The sequence below is a fragment of the Hirsutella rhossiliensis genome, assembly GCF_020360975.1.
Source record: "Hirsutella rhossiliensis strain HR02 chromosome Unknown scaffold00005, whole genome shotgun sequence".
Classification (NCBI taxonomy): Eukaryota; Fungi; Ascomycota; class Sordariomycetes; order Hypocreales; family Ophiocordycipitaceae; genus Hirsutella; species Hirsutella rhossiliensis.
In genome coordinates this window covers 1,658,190-1,680,927 of record NW_025408671.1, presented here as the reverse complement: position 1 = coordinate 1,680,927, position 22,738 = coordinate 1,658,190, and the positions used below count along the sequence as shown (strand labels likewise).

At 58.2% G+C, this 22,738-nt stretch overlaps 5 protein-coding genes across 5 annotated transcripts; 3 read left to right on the top strand and 2 right to left on the bottom strand.

Moving 5' to 3' along the window:
• Positions 1–4,300: 4,300 nt before the first annotated feature.
• On the top strand, positions 4,301–5,848 carry HRG_05370 (cytochrome p450 domain-containing protein; the record flags this gene model as incomplete). The annotated part of the gene is made up of 1 exon (XM_044863841.1): positions 4,301–5,848. One exon carries the CDS (start codon positions 4,301–4,303, stop codon positions 5,846–5,848), a length of 1,548 nt encoding a protein of 515 aa, XP_044720373.1.
• Positions 5,849–7,064: 1,216 nt separating this feature from the next.
• Positions 7,065–12,313, top strand: HRG_05369 (thiF family domain-containing protein; the record flags this gene model as incomplete). The annotated part of the gene is made up of 8 exons (XM_044863840.1): positions 7,065–7,070; positions 7,179–7,555; positions 7,608–9,597; positions 9,677–10,393; positions 11,077–11,226; positions 11,292–11,597; positions 11,673–11,938; positions 12,031–12,313. 8 exons carry the CDS (start codon positions 7,065–7,067, stop codon positions 12,311–12,313), a joined length of 4,095 nt encoding a protein of 1,364 aa, XP_044720372.1.
• Positions 12,314–12,744: 431 nt separating this feature from the next.
• Positions 12,745–15,282, bottom strand: HRG_05368 (copper amine oxidase, enzyme domain-containing protein; the record flags this gene model as incomplete). The annotated part of the gene is made up of 7 exons (XM_044863839.1): positions 12,745–13,070; positions 13,181–13,549; positions 13,645–13,750; positions 13,847–13,858; positions 13,933–14,242; positions 14,351–14,916; positions 14,974–15,282. 7 exons carry the CDS (start codon positions 15,280–15,282, stop codon positions 12,745–12,747), a joined length of 1,998 nt encoding a protein of 665 aa, XP_044720371.1.
• Positions 15,283–16,000: 718 nt separating this feature from the next.
• On the bottom strand, positions 16,001–17,562 carry HRG_05367 (HRQ family protein; the record flags this gene model as incomplete). The annotated part of the gene is made up of 3 exons (XM_044863838.1): positions 16,001–16,472; positions 16,534–16,999; positions 17,073–17,562. 3 exons carry the CDS (start codon positions 17,560–17,562, stop codon positions 16,001–16,003), a joined length of 1,428 nt encoding a protein of 475 aa, XP_044720370.1.
• A 1,925-nt stretch (positions 17,563–19,487) lies between these two features.
• On the top strand, positions 19,488–21,906 carry HRG_05366 (uncharacterized protein; the record flags this gene model as incomplete). The annotated part of the gene is made up of 4 exons (XM_044863837.1): positions 19,488–19,585; positions 19,646–19,770; positions 19,835–20,080; positions 20,153–21,906. 4 exons carry the CDS (start codon positions 19,488–19,490, stop codon positions 21,904–21,906), a joined length of 2,223 nt encoding a protein of 740 aa, XP_044720369.1.
• Between the last annotated feature and the right edge of the window lie 832 nt (positions 21,907–22,738).

Sequence of the window (22,738 nt, the reverse complement as noted above, 5' to 3'; positions counted from 1 at the left end):
GCCTCCCCACCGAAAATGATCGTCCTTAGCCCGGGCACCCGTTCCAAAGCAAGAAGTCGGGCAACTGATGGGGTAACATCGATTACATTTGCGTCCAATGCTGCTATGCTTTCTGCTAACCTATCTCGCCGATCTTGCTCATTAGGGACGCAAAGGCAACCGCCTACTGCGAGGGTTGCGAAGGCGTTGCAGATGGAAACATCAAAACTATAGGAAGAAAAGTCGTAGACCCGAGACTCTGCCGTAGTTGTCAGACTTTCCCTTTGGTGGTGTAAGGCTGAAGCAAGGTTCCGGTGAGTGATGATTGCGCCTTTCGGTATCCCCGTGCTTCCTGATGTGAACGCCACGTACATGGCAGACGACGGGCTACAAGTAGGCAAGCATGGCTGCGGAGCCGGTCGGTCGTATAAGGCCCTGGAGTCATGAGAGCCAAGAGTGACAACTTGCGGTGCCAGCCGCGAGCTTAGAGGCTCTTTTGAGTGTAGGGAGACAATGATATTGGCTTTAGCTTGCTGCGTAATTGATTGCAGGCGGGGCTCTGGGAGGGAAGAATCGAGCAGGATGAAGGCCGCGCCAGCCTTCATCACGCCGAGCATCGCAACAGTGGTCCAAAGAGATTTCTCGAAACAAAGCGGTACCATCGTATTCTGCTGGACTCCAAGATCAATAAGCTTGCGGGCAAGAGCCGAGGTGACGCGATCCAGTTCGCCGTAAGTAAGCTCGCCGTCCCAGGCACAAATTGCAGGCGCATTGGGCTGAGCTTCTGTGCGCTCCTTGATAATGTCATGGACACATCGATCAACCGATGATGGAATCGTGCTATTCCATTCCCAGATCCGTTGGATATCTTCTGGTATTACCAGTCTAATGTCCGATATCCTCTCGTCGGTATCTGCGTCCTGGAGCTGGCGTACGACGAGCTCAAGCCGCTGCAGCAACTTTCTCACCACCTGAGGCTGAACCACGCTTGAGTCACAGAAAGCGGTAACCCTGGTTTGATTCACACCGAGTTGGACTTCAAGCACCAGGGCACAGTCCTGGCTCCTCTGGTGTCTGTGGGAAGCTGACCACTTTTCGAGCTCGTTCCAGGCACCACTATTTCCTTGCCGCTGGAGCGCGAGCCGTGTCTGGATTGTGGATGCTGCGGCGCATATCTTGCTGATTGTCTCCATGCCAGCCTGCTCGAATGGAATCCGATCTGTAGCTTGCTGCTGTACTGTTTCCAAGTATTCTGATGCTCTCTGGTTGCCGTCCAACTTGATCCGCACTGGGATTGTGGTCATTTTCGAGCCTGCAAGTTCCTCTTTGCCGGTGGCTACTGGTCTCGTCGTGTTGGTGGCGCCGAAAATGACATCCTTTGAATTGGTCATTCGGCCCGCAACTAGGGCCCAAGCCGCATGAACGACAGTCGAAGCTTCCACTGCCTGTTCGCGGATTGGTGGTAGCTGATACTCGATCGCTGTGTCTGTCGACAGCTGCTCTGCGGATGGTTGGACTGCTGGAAATGGCACACACTCGCAATCGGATAGAGCTTTTCGCCAATACTCCACCATCTCCTGGGGACTCGATGAATCCAAACCATTGCTCTCTGACACGGCCGAAGAATCGATGGTTTGCATGTAAACCTCTTCCTGGGCAGCTTTCGGAGGGACAGGGCTGGGTGGTGTTTCGATCGACGGAGATTGAAGCATTTTGACGCCGTCGGGAGGCTGCCGACCAATGATTTTGTCGTTCTCATTCATTGTCATCTTGGGCAGTCTCAGAAGCAGAAAATGAATCCTTCAAAGCTAATCAATCTTTCTGTGTCAGCCAACTCGTCAGGTCAGCACGTGGTTCGGTTGACCAAGCGTACCTCCAAAGCCTCCCCAGATATCCTTCGAAACGAAAGGCTCAAAGTAGATTCCAAGTATCGTCTGTACTGTGTGTACGAAGCATAGCGCCGGCTTTCGAACAAGCTCTATCAGCACGGTGAGTGCGCAACTACATGTAGCGCACCTGTATTAGTCGCCTTGGTTCGCAGCCCAGATACTGTACGGACAACGGTGTGTCCCGAGATTTTTTCGGCCGAATATTATGGGTGCTGACATCGCAATCTGGGCTCCTTCTGAAATGATGACTCAAGCGATCCCCCACCATTTGATCCCGCGGATGTTGAGCCGGACGGTTGCTTGTGTTACACTGCAGCGGTTCCATGGTGTGTCACATCCTTTTGAGTTGTCTAGACTTGTCCTGCAATACCTCGATCAGACCGCGGCGAACCGCTGCAGGAGATATCAAGTTGATCTAGCGTTGCAATCGTCTCTGAACTGGAGACCGAGATGCAGAGTGGAGCTTGCTGTTGGTCTGAGTAAAAGCTAAGGGCACCATCGGAATTTAAGCCTATTCCCGCTGCGTTGTGGTAGATCGATGTAAACCTACAAGTTTCCTCAAGTCCTTAACTTGTACCAAATGTCGCTTTCTTGCTTAATTTCTTCTCAGTAGGATACCGCGTCGAACGATACACGATTAGAAGAGAACTACTCAAGTTAACAACTCAAGTAACCCTATCAAAAATGCCTAGGACTTATATGAAAGGCGCTCCAACTCTCTGATATATCAAATAACTGCTATATTCAAAGCTTGGCTGCGTAAGGCGTATTTTAACCGAAATGTTCTATTTTATTATCCTCGGCTTGCGTCTCCGCTCCTACGACTCCTTGCTGCATGGAGGGCGGCGATATGCGGTCTCTCGGGACACCCTTCCCCATGCCACCCCACACCTCCTGCTTCCTCTGCTACCTCATGCTCGTAGATGTCTGTAGTTCGAACTTTTAAAGTGACCCGTCATTTTCAAGCCGCTCTCATCCTTCCAATTTAGGCCAGTCATTTCCGTGGACCCCGTCAAGCGGGGTGGTGAAGGTGAAAGTAACACTCCCGTCCTTACAACAAACCTCTCTCACAAACTAGTCGCAGAGTGGGTGGTGTTTTTACACTCCGTGTGCCGTCTGCAATCTATTTTGCATCTGTGTGGGTAACAGGCAAAGCTGCAACGCCTTGGGCCGTGTCCTGCACTGAACTTTTGCCTTGGGGACTGGAGCCATCCAGCCGAACCAGCAAGGCTTGGCTGAGTGTTGAGAAGGTGCGAGAGCTAGGAGGACTAAAGGTCGGGCAGTAATAGCCAACCGTCCATCAACGTCACCAACGCTCCACCAAAACAGTCTTCGATCTATCACGCAAGCTCTCGTGCAGATGGCTGGCAGATCAGCCGTACGATGCTACGCTGGCCATTTTCCTGTCGAGGCCTCCTTAGCTCGCTCTGTCGACATGTGAATCTTCCGGAAAATGAAGCGTGGACTTTGAAGGACCAAAACACGGCGGCTCGACACCAAAATAATGACACCTCTCAATTTATTCAGACTTATGCGGTAACCAGAAGTGTCGGAAACACGTCATGCCACGACTCTCATGTTGTTGACCGGCATTTCGACTGCAAGTGCCGGAGAACAAACATTGAGCCAAGACCCCCTCTCAGTCTCCCCAGTAAGCTCACTTGGGCGCGGCTTCTTTCCAATTCCGTAGCGAGGATACACACTCACTGCATTGGGACTGCTCCTCAGGCGGGGAAACTTGGCTAGATGCTACCATGAATCCATCATGAAACCGCTACGACCGTGAAGCATCCTGAGCATGGGTCGCCATCTACAGGGAACTTATGCGTGTCCAAGATCGTCTCTGGAGATGATTCTATATTGGCACACGGCAGGGTCATGAATATCGGTTGGCTTTTGGTACCGAAAGGTTTTCTCTTGCGGGCAAACTTGCCTAATGAAGGTGTTTCCATGATCATTATTCACAGGCACTGCCACTTGAACTTGCATTGGCGGTCTAACCGAGAAGGCTCGTATTGACAATAATACCAACAGAGCATCGTCCATCATCAATGTCCATCATCCTGACAAACACACGTTCCTTAACAACAAACCATTCAACGGTCATCGGCATGCTCTCGTTCCAAGTTCTCGGGTATTCGCTCTTTCCCATTGAGACACTTCTCTAAAGATGCGAGCGAGGCTGTGATGGTACATATCTTTGAGGCAAGTCGACCATCTTTCTAGCTACCGCGCAACCACAACGCTCTCGGACGAAGGTCAACAAATACATCCTCGATCAACAGCGTACAATCCAGACCGAGCCACCTGCCTGAAAGTCGCCGGTATGGACAACAACAACCCGAGGTGCTGAGGGAATCTGACCGAAACCGTCCAGTTGGCCGGCTTGGGTTGCTTACATCAAACACACACCAGCCTCATCTTGGGAAATAATGCTCACTACGGCGGCGGCTACAACGCAGGGCTACCTGCTCAGGCCGGGGACCTTGCCCGCCATGAGCACGGTGATTCTTGTCCTTGCCTACGTTTGGCTGTTGTATACCCGTCATGGACGTCTACGTCATGTGCCTGGCCCTTGGCTATCCAAAGTGTCGAGTCTTCATTTGGCATTCCATGACCTTTCTTACTGCCGGAACGATGAGATATTCAAATGGCATCGGCTGTACGGCCCCGTTGTCCGTATTGCCCCGAATGAGGTCTCGGTGGCTACGCTGGAAGCAACCAAAGAAATATACGGTGCCACTCATCGATGGGCAAAGAGCAATTACTTTGACAATTTCATGGGATACAATATGCGGTCCGTGTTTGCGACGAAGCCCTACGAGGAACATCGTGCCAAGCGCAGGCTGACCTCGGTCTTTTACCAAGCCTCCAATATCTACAAACTGCCAGAGATTGAACAGCATATCCAAGAACGCTCCCAGGCCGTTCTAGGCCAGATCCGTCATGGTCAGGAAGTTGACGTCTATAGTCTGACAGACTGGTTTGCGCTCGACAACATCACCTACCTAGTCCTTGGACCTGACCACTGCACACATTCGGTGGAGCGAGTCTGTCCGGAACGCGACCTCTTCATGGAGTTGAAGCATCTACAGTTCGTTGGACCATTCCGAGTCCGTTACCCAAAGGTCTTTGCACCTCTTTCGCGACTACTTGGAAAGTTGAATCCGCGCCTGAAATATCTATTGGCAGATGAAAAGCTCGCATCCTGGTGTCAACAACGCATTTCGACAGCAATAAATGACCCTCGATTGTTCAGCTCGCATTCTCTGCTTCGATATCTACTGGAAAATCATGAGGTTCGCGAGGCAATGCAACCACTTGACCGCCAATACATCGCGGCTGAGGTTCTCGACAATATTAATGCTGCCGAAGCCACTGTCGCAGTGACGGCTACATATTTGATCTGGAGATTGACAGAGGCACCGCAGTGGCAGCGGAGAATACGCAAAGAGTTGGCTCTCTTGCCGGTGCAGGTGGATGGCTCTATATCCTTCTCCGACATCGACAGCCGGGTTCCATCACTGGAGGCTTGCCTACGTGAAGTCTACCGCCTGCACCCAGCTTCCAGTGGACGAGCCGAGCGCATTGTTCCCGAGGGAGGGCACACCTTTTTGGGGCTTTATCTCCCAGAAGGCACCATAGTCACGGCATCTGTTGTAGCTCTACACCGGGACGAGAAAATCTTTCCAGATTCCGAACGCTTTGCTCCCGAGAGATGGCTTGAGACTGACGAGACGACACTCAAGGTCTGTGAGCCCCAGCTCATCCCGTTTGGATACGGGGGGAGGATCTGCTTGGGGAAAGCGCTTGCCACGATGGAAATCAAACTGCTCATTGCCCAGCTTTATGAAAAGTACGAGACGGCCATGACTGCATCATCGACGGCAGAGTCGATGAGGCAGTGCAGCACACATGACGCGGTACCGAAGGATTTGGAGTGTGTTGTTCGATTTCAGAACGTTGAGGAGCAGATTTAGCGGATTCATATAGTGGTGTGTCGCTGCGTGTAGTTACAGCGCGGTCTAGTCTTTGACGACACGGAAACAGCACGGGCAGAAGTTCCTCACTTGATGATTATGGTTCCCTACATAGAGCGCGTCTCGAGCCACGTGTACTGACAAGGATTACTGACCCCCTCCTTTTTTCGAAGGAGCCAGTCGATAATGAGCATATGCTGCGTAGCAGGTGGCGATCCGATTCGTCGTAGGCTCGTAGCAACTAGCTCGCCGATGATCGGCAGTTTAGCTGTTAATAGAGACACGCCAACACCAACATGCCGTGAACTTGTATGCTTGGAACCCCCTCACTCTCTGCCAGTCGATGAGAAAGCAAACAAAAGGATGGCCCGGCAGGAAGGTGCCAACTGCCAAGGGCGTCTTGAAACGCACCGAGAAAGACGCGACCACTGCAGGGTAGGCTGAGACTCGCCAGGAGACATGCTGCCAGCTTAAGTTGCTTACACGCAGGCCGTCTTGAGGTGTGAGCTCGGGTGATTTCGAGAACTGATCAAGACTTCTGGTCAAGTCGTTGGACTCGTGATTGACTTGAGCAACATTGAACGCTCTCGTCCTGGGCATGACACAGAGCTGAGAGAACGAAGCTCGAGCGCTGTCTGATGCAATCAGCGTGTCGCTTTCTCACACCTGGGAAAACTAAACCAGACAGGAACTTTCAGGTGAACGGGACTGGGGCGAGAGAGCGTCATGTGGCGTGGCGAGGACGGTGACGGTGGACATGGCTCTCGGTGAGACCAGGTGAGACCAGGTGAGACGGTGAGGCTACGCCACCTGCCCCTCCTTTCCCCTTCCCCTCCTCGGAGTACCCGGTACTTCCGTCAGTTGCCGCAAGATTACCTCATCAGCTTTACTGCCCCTCATCGCAGCTTGCCTTCTGTCTGCCGCAACGTCTTCCCTTCCCTTCAACCAACCTGCCACCAGCGAGCGCGACGCACCGCACAGGCCTCCTCTAACGACATCGGCCGCCATCAGCTTTCCCAGACTACTCCCCTCTCGCCCCTGCAAGCAACTTTCTCCTGCCCAAACAAAGCCTGTCGGGTTCAGCATCTCGGCGGCTGTTGAGGCTCGACCTGGGTGCTGCGTCTCCTTCGCCAAGATTCCGCCCCCGGCAAGCATAGAAACCCAGGGGAAGCGCAAGCTCTCGGACGGAGAGCACAAACCTCATCGTAAACGGACCATGACGGTATGTCTGCGCTGCGACCGAGCCCTCCGCCGTCTCCCGGCTCCTCCTCCTCACCCGCTTTGCCTGGCCATCTCGAGCTGAGAAACTCCCCGTCTTACGCCTTTGCAGGGCCAAAAGCTCCCCGAGGTCGATCTAGCCACCAGGATGCAAGTCGACGACTCCGTCGTGGGCACGACCGAGATCGACGAGGCCCTCTACAGCCGACAGCTCTATGTCTTGGGCCACGAGGCCATGAAGCGCATGGGCGCCTCCAACGTCCTCGTTGTTGGCCTCAAGGGCCTCGGCGTCGAGATCGCAAAGAACATCGCCCTGGCTGGCGTCAAGAGCCTGACGCTCTACGACCCGGCTCCCGTCCAGCTCGCCGACCTCTCCACTCAGTTCTTCCTCACCCCGCACGATGTGGGGAAGCCTAGAGACGAAGTGACGGCATCCCGGGTGGCCGAGCTCAACGCTTACACCCCAGTCAAGGTCCACCAATCGTCTGGGTATGTTGTCCTGCTTGGCGGGCAGGACATGTCTGGCTGACCGTGCTCACAGGCTCGTCGATAACCTCTCCCAGTTCGACAAGTACCAGGTTGTTGTCCTGACCAACTTGCCCATTTCGGCCCAGAAAGCCATCGGAGACTACTGCCACTCAAAGGGCATCTACGTCGTCGTTGCCAACACGTTCGGCCTCTTTGGCTCCATCTTCTGCGACTTTGGTGACAAGTTCACCGTCATCGACCCCACTGGCGAGACGCCGTTGAGCGGAATCGTTGCTGGCGTCGACGAAGAGGGCCTCGTCTCGGCTCTCGACGAGACCCGGCATGGCTTGGAAGATGGCGACTACGTCACCTTTTCCGAGGTGGAGGGCATGGAGGGCCTGAACGGGTGCGAACCCCGGAAAATTACTGTCAAGGGCCCTTACACTTTTTCCATTGGAGACGTGTCGGGCCTCGGCACATACAGGCGCGGCGGAATGTACCAGCAGGTCAAGATGCCCAAGATTGTCAACTTCAAGAGCTTTACGGCGGCTCTCAAGGAGCCCGAGTTCCTCATGTCAGACTTTGCCAAGTTCGATCGGCCTCCGCAGCTCCACCTCGGCTTCCAGGCCCTCGAGGCCTTCCAGCTGTCCAACGGCCGGCTACCGAAGCCCATGGACGACGAGGACGCTGCCGTAGTGCTCGGCGCAGCCAAGAAGTTTGCCGAGCAGGAGAAGCTCGAGATGGAGATCGACGAGAAGCTGCTCAAGGAACTCAGCTACCAAGCAATGGGAGACCTCAGCCCCATGGCCGCCCTCTTCGGCGGCATTGCTGCGCAAGAGGTGCTCAAGGCCGTGTCGGGCAAGTTTCAACCCATCCAGCAGTGGATGTACTTTGATGCCATCGAGTCGATCCCCACATCTACGAAGCGCACTCCGGAGCTGTGCAAGCCCGTGGGAAGCCGCTACGACGGCCAAATCGCCGTCTTTGGCAGCGAGTTCCAGGAAAAGATTGGCAACGTCAAGCAGTTCTTGGTCGGCGCAGGCGCCATTGGCTGCGAAATGCTCAAGAACTGGGCCATGATGGGCCTCGGAGTCGGGCCCAAGGGCAAGATCTACGTGACGGACATGGACTCGATTGAGAAGAGCAATCTCAATCGGCAGTTTCTGTTCCGCGCTGCCGACGTGGGCAGCATGAAGAGCGACTGCGCGGCCCGAGCCGTGCAGCGGATGAACCCCGAGCTCGAGGGCCACATGGTGACGATGAAGGACAGGGTCAGCGCCGACACGGAGCACACCTTCAACGAGGAGTTTTGGCAGGCCCTGGACGGCGTGACCAACGCTCTGGACAATGTCGAGGCCAGGACGTACGTCGACAGGCGCTGCGTCTTCTTCCGCAAGCCACTGCTGGAGAGCGGCACCCTGGGCACCAAGGGCAACACCCAAGTCGTCTTGCCACATCTGACCGAGTCGTACTCGTCCTCCCAAGACCCGCCGGAGAAGGAATTCCCCATGTGCACCATCCGGAGCTTCCCCAACCGAATCGAGCACACCATTGCGTGGGCCAAGGAATACATGTTTGAGAGGTCTTTTGTCAAGGCCCCACAGACGGTGAACCTGTATCTGACGCAGCCCAACTTCCTGGAGACGACGTTGAAGCAAGGCGGCAACCAAAGGGAGACGCTCGAGACGATTCGCAACTACCTCACGACGGAGCGTCCCCGCACGTTTGAGGACTGCATTGCCTGGGCCCGGATGCTGTTCGAGACGGAGTTTTCCAACAAGATCCAACAGCTGCTGCACAACTTCCCCAAGGACTCGGAGACGTCGAGCGGCACACCCTTCTGGTCCGGGCCCAAGCGCGCGCCGGATCCGCTCAAGTTTGACCCAAACAACCCGGCACACTTTGGCTTCGTCGTCGCGGCCGCGAACCTGCACGCCTTTAACTTCAACATCAAGTCGCCTGGGATGGAGAAGTCGATTTACCTGAGGGAGTTGGAGAATGTGATTGTGCCGGACTTTACCCCCGATGCCAACGTCAGGATCCAGGCCGATGACAAGGAGCCGGTAAGCCAGCAGCTCATGCCGTGATTTGAAGACTGTTTTCGGGACGCATGTGGAATCAGGCTAACGGTCGCCGGTGCAGGACCCCAACGAAAACACAGGCTTGGATGACGGCGACGAGCTAGACAAGATCATGGCCGGCATCCCGTCGTCCAACACGCTCGCGGGCTTCCAGCTCCAGCCGGTCGAGTTTGAGAAGGACGACGACAGCAACCACCACATCGACTTCATCACGGCGTGCAGCAACCTGCGGGCCGAGAACTACAAGATCGAGGCGGCGAACCGCCACAAGACCAAGTTCATCGCGGGCAAGATCATCCCGGCGATTGCAACGACGACGGCGCTGGTGACCGGGCTGGTGGTGCTGGAGCTGTACAAGGTGATTGACGGCAAGAAGGACGTGGAGCAGTTCAAAAACGGTTTCATCAACCTGGCACTGCCCTTCTTTGGCTTCAGCGAGCCGATTACGAGCCCCAAGGTGGAGTACCAGGGCCCGGACGGCAAGGTGACGCTGGACAAGATCTGGGACCGGTTCGAGGTGGACAACATTACGCTGCAGGAACTCCTCGACTACTTCAAGGCCAAGGGCCTGAGCGTCAGCATGCTCAGCTCAGGCGTCAGCCTGCTTTACGCGAGCTTCTTTCCTCCATCAAAGCTCAAGGAACGCTACGGCATGAAGCTCAGCAGGCTGGTCGAGACCATCTCGAAGAAGGCGATTCCGTCGCACCAGAAGGAGGTGATATTCGAGATTGTGGCCGAGGACATGGCCGAGGAGGATGTGGAAGTGCCGTACATCAAGGTGAGGGTGCGGTGAGGGACGAAGCCGCGGGAGCGTACGAAGTAGACCAAGCGAAACATGGCCAGTCTTTTCTTAGCGAAGGGGGTGGCGCGAGGCAGGACGGAAGCGCCAGGGCGAGAAAAAGGGGCAAAATGCGAGTAAGGTAGAATGTTGCCGGCATGACTTTGATAGATGAATAAAGTGTTTGGACTGAACGGGCTCTAGCGGAGGACTGTGATGGTTTGGCGGCTTCGTGTTAGCCGCAAGAGGCTACGGCGGGATGGCAAAGCCGGGAATATGCGCTACTAAAGGCTGATAGTCGCTTGAATAAAGCCCCGCTCGAGCCAGTTGTCGCCTCATCAGCGTGTCGCCTCATCAGCGTGTCGCCTCGAGCTTCATGAGCATCTGTTACGCCTCCCTGCATACGAGCAGCAGCCTGTTTTCGACAGGAGAAAGGATCGATTCTAGGGCCCGTTCATGAGCGTGAGCACGACGAGCGTCCACCATCTGCTTAAAAGGCTCCATCTCGTCCTCGTCTCGCCATCCCTCGCGTGCTCGAGAAGAGCAGCTACGCACTTGCGCCGTCATTGCTCCCCCGCTTCATATACACATTCCCAAGGACGCCAGATCAGGATGGTAAGAGGACTTGCCCAGGATGCCAAGACAGCGAGACTGAAGCCGGATGGCAGACGAGCGGCGGCAAGGTGACGGACTGGGTCAAGCCCGGCGACAAGTCTGGCGAGTACAAGCGCCAGGTCAGCTCGTTCCGCGACCGCATCTCGCGCGAGAGCGGTGCCAAGTATCCGCCCGAGAAGGGGCGCTATCACCTCTACGTCAGCTACGCCTGTCCTTGGGTATGCCTCCGATCCTTGTCTTCCGCTCCTGCGGCGTCGCTGCGTGCTGATGGACAGGTGGACAGGCCCACCGCACCCTCATCACCAGGAGGCTCAAGGGCCTCGAGGACCTCATCTCGTACTCGGTCGTGCACTGGCACCTCGCCGAGGGAGGATGGCGCTTCGTCACGGCCGACGAGAAGGAGCCCGGCGACAACGTGGTGCCGGATCCCATCGACGGCCACGGCGCCTTCACCCACCTGCGCCACGTCTACTTTGAGTCGGACGAGGATTACCAGGGCCGCTTCACCGTGCCGGTCCTGTACGACAAGAAGACGAAGCGCATCGTCAGCAACGAGAGCAGCGAGATTGTCCGCATGCTCGGCACCGAGGTGCGTGGGAGGACCCCTTTGACCCATGATGTGTGACGCCAGAACCGGGCGAAGCTGACTGACTGGACGGGGCAGTTTGACGACTTGGTCCGGCCAGAGTTCCGCTCCGTCGTGCTGTATCCAGAGAAGCTGCGCGGGCAGATTGACGAGACCAACGAGTGGACGTATGACTTGATCAACAACGGCGTCTACAAGTCGGGCTTTGCCACGACGGCGCAAGCCTATGAGAAAAACGTCGTCGCTCTCTTCGAGGCCCTCGACCGAGCCGAGAAGCACCTCGCCGGACAGACCGACGGGCCCTATTACTTTGGCAAGGCGCTGACCGAGGCCGACATTCGCCTGTGAGCGACCACCCCTACCCCCGTCCCTTTCCCTCCCCGACACCCTTTGTCCAGCACGCCTTCGTCCTTTGTTGCTCACCACCCGCCGTCAGGTACGTGACGCTGGTGCGCTTCGACCCCGTCTACGTCCAGCACTTCAAGTGCAACGTGCGCGACGTCCGCTCGGGCTATCCGGCGCTGCACCGCTGGATGCGCACCCTGTACTGGAAGCACGCGGCGTTTGGCGGGACGACGCAGTTTGACCACATCAAGTGGCACTACACGCGCAGCCACACGCAAATCAACCCCATGTCCATCACGCCGCTCGGGCCCCTGCCGCACATTCTGCCGCTCGACGATGAGGTGCCGGCTGCTGCCGGTGCCGCAAAGTCGTAAAGGGGGGTTGCGTTGCAGGAGAGGCTCATGGATATATACGACTAAAACGCCTACCAGTGATTCACTCGCTCGCAGTGTTGGCGGAGGAAAAGGACGAGGTTGGAAAGTATGCTACCATCTACGCAAGAAGTCGGTCATTAGGCGAGACTCCATCCCGCAGTCTCTACACGGATATATATGTCGATGCACACGCCATGTCTTCACCGTATCTAAAAAGAGGCGACACGATGAGTTCAAGAGTGCTAGAGCCCATCTGCGCCTACGTAGCTGCTGAATGACGACAAGAGTATGAAACGCTTGGCTTTTCGTATTGCTGGTGGCATACAAATGGGCCGGCATGCTTAAAGTCCTACAAAAGGCTGCCGGTGCCAACAAGAGCAGTAGAGCGGGGGGGTTAACGAAGCAGAGCGTGAAGCAGCGATCTCAGACCATCAGTCAGCCTTTTCCATCCCTGCTGCTGCTGCTGCCGCCGCCGCTGCCTGGCTCGGCGTGACGGACGTGCTGGGCGGGCAGTCCATGACGGGGTTGTGGGTGAAGAAGTGGCGCGGGCGCAGGAGCAGCGTGACGGACTCGGCGGGCATGATGGGGAAGTCCTCGGGCGAGGGAAAGTGGTTCAGGCCAAAGGTGTGCCAGAGCACAATGTCCTGGTCCTCGACGCTCTCGGAGCCGTCGCCGATCCAGTCGACGAGGCCGACGGGCGTGTTGCCCGATGTCTGCGGCACGTGGCGGCCTGCGGGCCAGAGCTGGTCGTCGCGATCTGAACATGGGCAGCAAAGAACAAAGAGCCAGTGGGCCTGCGTGTCAGACGAGACAGAGCCAGCGCATGCAAGGACGGGGCGGATCTGGGACGTCGGCAGAATAACTCACACTTGGTCACATGGACAGCGTGGCGCGCAAAGCCCGCTCTCTTCCACACGAGCGACCCGGGCTTGGGCAGCAAGCCCGGCACGTCGCGGCTGACGAGCTTGTAGCTGGCAGGCAAGCCGCTGTAGGGATGCACACGGTCCCTGTTGCACATGTCCCAGGTGCGCGAGACGGCGTAGTCGCTCGCGGCGGCGCCGGCGGTGGCGAGCACGGTGCGGCGGGCGCCGAAGGCATTGCCAAAGGGGTTCTCGGCGCTGCCGACGGGCGCGTCCGAGGGCACGGCGTCGACCATGACGACGGTGTTGCGCGGGCCGTCGACGCTGGGGTTGATTCGGAGGCAGAAGAGGTGTTGGTGGTTGTGGGCGTTGACGCCTTTGGGTGGCGAGGTGAGGGGGCCGTGTCAGATGGACGATGAAGAGACGGACTGACCTTTCAAAGAGGGCGCAAGGGGAGGGAGAAGGCCTTACCGGGATGAACTTGGGTGCCCCAGCCATGTGTGTCCTCGTCTGGGTTGATTGCGTACGTGTTGAGGATTCCGGTCAGCTTGATCTCGGGCTGGATGGTTCCGTCTTGCTGTTGTCCGGACGTCAGCCATGAATCGATGCCCGGCCCAGACCGAAGACCGGGGAGCGGAGAAGAGCGAAGAAGCAGAAGAGAGAGAAAACTTACGTGAAAGATCCACTACAAGGATTAGGCCGAGCTTCTCTTAAGCAGAAATGAGATGCCTCGCTCCTCACAGGTCCGTCTCGTCTTACCTGAACAATATACTCATAGTTGGCCGCAGTAAAGATGTGCTGGACAACCAGCCGACGGGCACGCGTGGCAATGGCCGAGTCGTCGCGAAAGTCGGAGTGCTTGAACAGCAGGCCGGCGTCCTCCTCGTGGATGCAGATGGCGTTGGCCACGGTCCGCACGCCGCCGTCGCGCGTCGGGAACGCGGCGTCGAGGTATCGGATCGCGCCCTTGCAGTCGCACCCGGCCTTGAGGCTGTTGGTCAGGTAGCCCGCGCCGTACTCGCCCAGGTCGAAGGCGTGCTTGCGATGGTGCGGGTGCTCCGGGTTGCCGCTGGGAGGCAGACGCACGTGTCTTGCGCGTCAGAAGAAAGGGGCTCCTTGAGGCAGACGCAGTCCACGGGGGCTGTAAGGAGAGAGCAGGACGGGGAGAGTGACTGACTAGGGCACCACCATCTCGGCGAGCGAGAGGCGGTAGAAGATGGGGCGGACGGTGCCGCCGTCGTTGTAAGCAATGTCGTGCAGGACAATGCCCTCGCGGTAGCCAAACCCGACGTGAAACCGCCAGTTCTGCCACTGGAGCTCCCTGCCATCAAGTCTAAACGAAACACCCTCCGGCTGCGTAATCTCGAGCGGCTTGAGGTCCGTCCGGTACCCGCCGCGGACCTCGACGTCTGCCGGGTGGTAGTTGAGCGGCGGCTCCCTCCGCAGCGGGCGCCGGACCTCGGGCACGTCGATGTGGACGACGCGGCGCTGGCCGGCGTCGTAGACGGGGCAGAAGTCGAGCGGGTACTGGTACTGGCAGTCGTCGAGGCCCGGGCGAAAGTACATGAGGGCCTGCTGGAGGCGGACCGTGGACCCGAAGCGCTCGTCGACGCCAATGGTCCACGGGTCGCAGTACACCTTGTGCATCTCGTCGCGCGATATGCCGCTCTTCTCGCACTGCTCGATGACAGCGGCGTCGGTGCGGACAATGTGCTCCACGGCTTGCAGCTCCTCGACCGTGATCTGCGCCGGGTTGGTCAGGGGATGCAGGGTTAAGGGGGAACAGCAGAGCAGACTCACGATGGGCTGGAAACCCTCCTTCCACTCCCAGCCGACCAAGCTGCCCTTGTCGATGTCGACGAGCCCCTCGCCCACCCTCCCCCCGGGGGCAATGACCACTACATCGGCCACTCGCCGAGGCCGGGGCTGGCCATTGCGGTCGCCGAGCCACGCCACCATGTCCGCCTTGCGAGGCTCCTGGAGCGCGACGGCATTGAAGAGGACGGTGCCAAGAGCTTCCCTTACCACCGCCACGGCTACTTTGATCTCTCCCGCCTCGAGCGGGTCAAAGGGATGCGGAATCCGGGCGCCTCGAGCACAAGATGCCATGGCAGCAGCTTGTCCTTTTCTTGCCGAGCTTCCAGAGATGACTGACACAAAATGCAAAGTTCAGGACAAGGCTCAAGGCAGATTCCGTATCCTATTCCCCGGAGGAAGAAGGGTTCCAACCGATCACTCAATTGCTGTCCGGCTGGTCTCACGTCTTTCAAAGATGGGAATCCTCGGTCCCCGTCGGTGAGATGCCAATGCTTCGACCCCGCTCAATGCGCCCTCGTGGCAGCACCCCATGCTTTGCAGGGGGACTGATTGATTGGGCATCATGCCGGTGCAATGTCATCACTCGACGAGTAATGACGCGCCCGTCCCGGGCTCCTGGCTGAATATTTGGCTGCGCTGAGGAGCTGCCAACCACTTGACGTGTAACCGGGACTTCAGCTGTCATTGTGAGCCTATGCTCATACAGTATGAATACTTGGCACATATCCCTCCTACATCGTTTGTTCTTGGCGTTCCCTAGCAAGTCGCTTGGCGGGTGTCAGTGCTCGTGCTCGTTCGTAGGGATGGACCTCGAATCATGCGTCCGGAGGCCAGATGGTCGGAGAACACCATCTTCAACAGCGTTTGCGACTGCCAGTCGAGCAAACGGCCGAAAGACCAATCGACTGGCAAATTGGAACAAGCCTCAGTGCCCGTCTCGCGACATCAAGTGGATCCAGAAGCAAGAAAGACGTTTGATCTGCGCAGAGGCTGGAAGAAGCCCCAGACCTTACGCTAGTCTACACTTCCTCTCCCAGCCTGGGAAGAAGGGGCTCTCCTGCAACGTGTGTGGAGCCCACTGACCGTCAATCAGCCCGCGCTCGACCTGCAAGCGCTCGTACCTTGCGAGCGTGGGCTTCGCAACGTGCTCGACATGCCAGGTCCCCTTATACCTCATAATGTTCTCTTTGCCCTCGTTGAGGACTTTGAGAACGAGTGACGGAATGTAGGGCTCGTCTTCAAACTCGGTCAGGGGTGTGAACAAAGCTTTAAAGTTGAACACGACTGCGCCCGAGAGCGGCAGTCGACGAACAGTCTGCCAGTCAACTCGGAAAAAGATGTCCTCCGGCCGGAGGCTGGGGTTCTGAGACTCCCGATGGCTAAAATCGGGATCAGTAGACGGTAGGTAGAGGGGTTGCCCGACTTCGAGTCCCCATGATGCTCTCTGTATTGGGTTGAACGTCGCCATCTTGGAAAAGAACCTGGCGCCGGTCTTGTCAGTTTATGAGAGCGAAAAGGTCGCACTGGTGGCTAGCGGCTTACCGGTCTACGCTGAACTCAATCTTGTCCTTGTAGTCCGGCACTGGCCGGTGGATGGCCGACAGGCTGAGGCCAATCTTTTGGCCCAGATTCCATCCAACGGCCGAGCAAATAATGCCTGCTCGAAAGCAGTAGTGACCGGTCTCGTGATGCCTCAAAACGATTGCAAAGTCCTCTGGGACGTTGTCCAGGAGAACGTGAAGCGGCTCAGCTGTCGCCAGATCGTGCTCAGTTTCCAGGATCCGATTGACCAGGGTTTTGCCATTGACCAGTTGAAAGTGCCGTGGATATCGTGCACAGAGAAACTGAACAACCACCTCGACCAGCTCCTTGCGTGCGAGCTCCGACCCTGGCAAGGCTTGCAGCACTTGCCGCCCATGCTTGGCGAAGAGCGCCTGGCGCTGGCGGATCCGGTCTCGATATGAGCCTTCCAGCTCGAGCCAGTAATCAGTGTCGAGCTTTTGAAGCGCTTCGCCGCAGTAGTTGTCGGTCAGCCACGCTCAGCAGACTGGGCTAAAGACAACTTTGATTTCGTTACGTACACATGGTCTGGTGGTATGGCCAGCGAAACGGCCTATATGGCCTCGGCAAGGCGTTGTCGATGTTGAAGTCTCGTGCAGGCCCTGGCAAGGGGACTCCTGACAACTTTGCATAGTCGGGGAAATCTCCCAGCGCCCGGACTTCGCCTACGGTGAATCCACTGAAGAGAAAAGTGGCCGGGTCTGCACAGCGATAGTCGGACTCTATTTCAAGAGTGAGTTTGGGGCATGTCGATAGGTCAAAGTCGGCATCAAGGCCGTCCACAGCGGATGAGGCCGCGGTGGCGACTTCGGCGAGGAGGGCACGCTGCGAAGGAGGGAATCTCTTGGACAAGCCAGCAACGGAGGTTTGGTTCGACTGACGCTGGCGGGAGAGAAACAGCAAGGGAAAGGGAGTCTTTCGACCATAGACCAAAGCATATATCAGAAAGGCGAGACCACAGGCGCCCAAGGTGACGCCGAGACGGGTGTATTCCATGTCAATGGCGGCCATGATGTGTGCGTGGTTGCTGGAGGCCGATGGATAGTTGAAGCCGGCCGGGAAGAGGGGTCTCTATTTTATTGCCAATGCCGCGGAAGCTGTAACAAGTGGCAAGTCGAAAGGAGTAGCACGGTGCATGAGAGCAGATGAGCACAGTGTCACTTGAGCCGCGCGTGACCACCAACTGGTCATGGACGGACCTGTCGGACCACGAGAGGCAGCTGTAGATGCTGGAGAGAAGGTGGCGAACGGCGGGGTAGACGCAGCACCAGCTGAGCGTATCTCACCTTCTGTTAGACTGGAATTGAGGCCGGGGCAACTATAGATGTTGTGTTACCCGAAGAGATCGAAGAGGGCATGGTGATGCCCACGAGATCGATCGAGCCAAGCCAGATCCGCGAGAGACTATGGACGGTCACCGCATGGCGAAAGCAGCTCTCGAGATACGAATGGTTCGCGCGTGCAATCAGCGCCGATTCGGGGTCCGACGCTCGGCCCACGACTCATTGCCAGCCAGCCGTCGTCTTGTTCCGAGCTGCGCCATGTCGACGGGTGCTGCCACTGTGATGGTCGTTGCGAGGCCGCACCAGGTCACCTGACCAGGGCGCGGTGGTAGTTGGACAAGAGGACTGACTGGGACAAGTGCTTGATGGCGCAAAGGCGAAAGCTTGACCAAAGGTGAGGAGGAGCAGGGATACGACGATCCAAGGCCATGATGGTGGCAAAGAGCAGCTGCCATGCGGAGGTGCCGTGGTGAGGAGAGCCCGGGCCTTGTGCCAGGCTCCAGCAAGTAGGTAGGTAGGTAGTCTATACCGCAATCATTCTGTAAAGCGGGTCCAGGATCAAGTATCGGATACCTCGGTGCGGCCCACGTGCTCTGAATCTTTGTGGGCACCAAGGGCTTTTATTGAACCTTGCCTCCTTGTGTACCGTGCCTCAACGAAGTACCTGACCTGAACCCTGACCTCGTTGAATTGGGAGGAGGCCTTTGAAAGCCTTGCACCTGGCAGAACCTTATGTACATCTGCCCTGGCCAAGCGCCCTACCTTGAGGCCTGTCTGTATGTTCATGGCTGCGGGCAAAATCAGAATCAAAATCAGAATCAAAATCATACCTACTAGGTGCAAAGCATTGCCCGCGTCTTGGCCTTTACTCCCCAACCACCACAGCGCCGCTACTTGCTGCCTTAGCTGGAGATACTCCGGCTCTTTGTACCCGGAGTGCGCGCCCGGCCTCGCCGCTGGTACCTGGCGCTCGGGTACCCTCCGCCCAAGCTCCATGTGTCTCTATCGCAGCCGCCTCCCAAGCCCCCGAAATCCCACTGCTTCATCCTTTCTCTTCCATTCGCATCCAATCCAATCTCTTCACGCCTCCTCTCCTCTCTCCCAACGTCGCACAGCTTCTCCTCCTCACCCATTTCCTCTCTCTGCCATCCTCCCTCTCTCCATCATCTGCAATCAATCAATCGTCTCCCTTCCATCTGACTGCTCCATCGCCCGCCCTTGTCCGCTGCTTTCCTCCTTGCCTCGACCAAGAACCCATCCTTCTGCCTCCCTCGCTCGCCCCGACCTGGCTCCATTTGGTCTCTCCCGTCTATCCTCAAGAGCGACGACAGCAACGCCGACGCTTCCGCCTCTTTCACGCCGCCCTCTGAAGCAAATACTCGGCAACCTAGCTGGCCGCCGCACCAGCCGCCTCTCCTCCCACCGCCGAAGTCGCCCTCAAACACCCGTTTCCACCACCACCTTTGTACGACGGTTATCTCGCACATCATCATCCTCGTCGACACTCGCCGCGTCTCGTTGACGAGCCCTTGCACGTCGTTGGCTTGACCGTGCGTGCCGCCTCGTCTCGATTGCAGAGCTCTCTGCATACCCTCTTCTGCGGCGTTCGCTGGCCCCTTCCTTAGATGGGCATCGCAACATCGCTGCCCTGATATGGCCATCCGATACACTGCAGCCTTTCTGCTGCACCTGCGCGAGTCGCCGCTATGTACCCGACCAGACAACCTCCCCCCCGCGGAGGAGTGGATGGGGTGAGCTCGCATTGTCGCCTTCGCTGCCACGTGCCTCGTTGTCGCTGACTTTGGCTGCAGTGCGACACCCGAACAGCTTCGCGCCCAAAGTAAAGCCGCCGGCGACAAGCCGCGGGCAGCCGACAACCCTTTGCTTGACCAGACCAACCGCCGACCCGGCCTCGATCGTTCCCGCAACAGCGCAAGTCAGTCTCGCCGTTGCATCCATTCCCACACGCTTGCTTGCTGACCGCGCCATTCTTGCCACAGACCCTGATGACATTGTCTTCGGACCCCCTCGCATGGCTTTTTCGTCCGCCAGGGGCAACAAGACACTGGAAAACGACAAAGGCTCCAAGGAGCCCGAGACCCCCGGTCGCACCAGTTTGCGGGGCCGAAACGGCGATGTGGATGGAGATCGCCTTCGCGAAGGCCGGAGTAGCACTCATCTCCGTCGCAGCGATGCCGACCAGGATGGAGATGGCTGGAGCACGGTCAAGCCGCGCAAGAGCTTTGGTACCGAAGGCGCTGAACGCTTCCATGGGAAAATGGGCGGCAACTTTCGAGACGAACGCCGGCCTGCCAAAGATCGAGACGAGCGAGACGCGACGCGCGACCGCCCCACCCGGTCTTTTGACTCCTTTGTTCGAGACAGGGAACCCGCCGATGGTGAGGGCCGAACACGCAACGGACTAGGCAGAAACAAGCTCGACCCCTGGCGATCAAGCGACGCCAAGGACAGTCCTCAGCCAGAAAGGCGTGAGCGCGACCGGACAAAAAGCTGGCGTGACCGGGATAAGGAGCCCGAGCCATCGTCAGACGATCGCGGAGGGGGCCGGACATCTGACAGGCGATGGGGTCGTGAGCGTGATCATAAGACCGAACGAGAGCCCGAGTGGCTGGACGAGCCGCACGTCGAGCAGCGCGAAGCCCATACCCAGCAAGACTTCCAGAAATGGATGGAGCAGATGAAAGCGGCTAAGAGCGGCGGGTCTGCTTCGAGCAAGCCTGCCGCTGCTGCAGCCCCCGAGGCCGTCACCGAGGCGCCCAAGCGCTCGGCGCCAGCGCCCGTCGAAGTAGGGCCCGACAAATTCTTCATGGCTTTTGGTGGCGGCTCCAGCACGGCGCTCGACACTACTAGCCCTTCCGAGCCAAAGGAGACGCCCGCGAAGGCCAAGCCGGCCGGAAAGTCATCGAGGTTCACGTCCTTTTTCTCCCAACCCCATCAGGACGGGCGAGTGAGGTCCGAGGCCTCGACGCCTCTCGCAGGACCCCCGGCCAATGGGCCCGCTCCCGGCGCCGGGGTGGCCATGTCTTCCGCGCCGGCTCCAGAAGAAGAGCGACAGGCCTTTCAGCAGCTGCTCGCCAAGTTGCAGAAGCAGAGCATGAGCGCTACTCCTCCGGGGCTCTCTCCGTTTGCGGCTCCGCAGCAGCAAGGGGTGCTTGTGGATACAGACAAGAAAAGCGCCATTGCTTCTCCTGAGCCCTTCCAGCAGTATGGCGGCGAGCGCCGCGACGGTCCGTTGGTGGCGGCACCCCCTCAGCACCCCCACGAAATCCTCGCCCCTCGACCACAGCAGCAGTCTGCCCGTCCCGATCAGCTCCTCCAAGACCTAGTTGGGCATCATCAGCGCGTATCTAGCCAGGGATCCCTGCGGCCCGAGGTCAATTCCGCCCGCAACAACAGCAACACCGAGTTCTTGATGAACCTGATGAGGGCTGCGCCCGAATTGCAGCGTGCAGAGCACCAAGCACGGGTCCAGCAGCCTCAGAAGCCTGGCGCTGTGGCCCCCTTTACCGAGCGCGAACCTGAGTTCCTTGCGCGCGAGAATCGCGGCACCCAGCGCCAGATGCGTCCTCAGCCTCCACCGGGCTTCCCGATGGACGAACCTTTCCACGGAGCGGATCAAGAGCAGCGCCAGGGCCAGCCCACGCAAATCCTGCAGCGACCGCCGCCGCCTCCGGGGCTTGACCAGATACCCCCCGAGTGGATGGCCAGAGGCGGGCAGATGCCGCCGCCACAGCAGCGTGGGCCCATGATTCCACCGCCCGGGTTGGCCGGCGGACCGAGCAGAAATGTGCCCCTGCAGCACATGTTCCCGCCCAACTTTCCTCCGGCCGGGGTACCGCCACCTGACGCGATGGGAGCAATGCCGCCTCGCAACCTCCCCATGCCGCCACCGGGCTTCTTCAACGGCCCGCCCCACGGCTTCGTCCCGCCTGGCCTGGGTGGGTTCAACGGACCTCCCGGCCCGGAGTCGCACATGTTTGGCGGGTCTCCGTTTGAGAACCGAGGGATCCCGCCCTCGAGCGGTCGCGGTGCCAGCTTCAGCCGCCCTTGAGACGAGCCAGAACAGACTGCGCGCTTGAGCGTGACGACAGGGATAGCCAGGGGCCAGGGACTGAACACCAGGTGCATGCGAGGAGAATGCAGGGCAGAACACGAGAAGCTCACTGTTGGGGATTGAATACTGGAACTCACTCGCATGCAAGGGAAGGAGGAGTGCGCTCTTTGATGTCCCTCTTGTGAGAGTCAGAAGACGGCTATACCTGTCGCGTTCGTCCGCCGGGCTCCTCTTGCGTCAAGCACTAGGCTTCACATGAATTTGGTTGGGGGTTCTATTTCTTATGTTGGGTGGCCTCGGGGGCTGTTGGGATTGGGGACTTGTTCGCGGAGGAGAGAAGGGAGAAGGGCCGGGTTCATGTAGCGCCTCTCTCCCCCGGCGTCGGGTGTCAAGTATCAGGGGCAAAGAGACGTTGGAGCCGGGCAATATATCGTGAAGTGTGCCTGACACCCGTGGCTTAGGGCCGCGGTCGCCCACCGGCCGTGTCTGCGGTTTGGCGTTGCCTCGTGCGCACGCTTGCTGCTCCCCGTCTGCCTGCGCATGGGATATGGCTGCTGGCCATGAGACGTCCAGCGCCACGCGTGTCACGTAGGTCGTACGCAGAGTGCGGCATTTAGGAGGATTAATGCTCCGCGCCTACTTACTCCGGGCTTGTAGGACGGCCGGGCATAACTATACAGGTGCTCGAGCCCCGTGCCCATCCACCCGCCGCCACCAGAGGTATCCTCGCAGCCATGGCCCGTGCTGCTCCTACTCGCCTTCCGACCCCGTCTCTCCACCCGCCTCGTCACTCCAGCCTCGGTCCCCTTTCCTGCCCAGAAAAACGCCG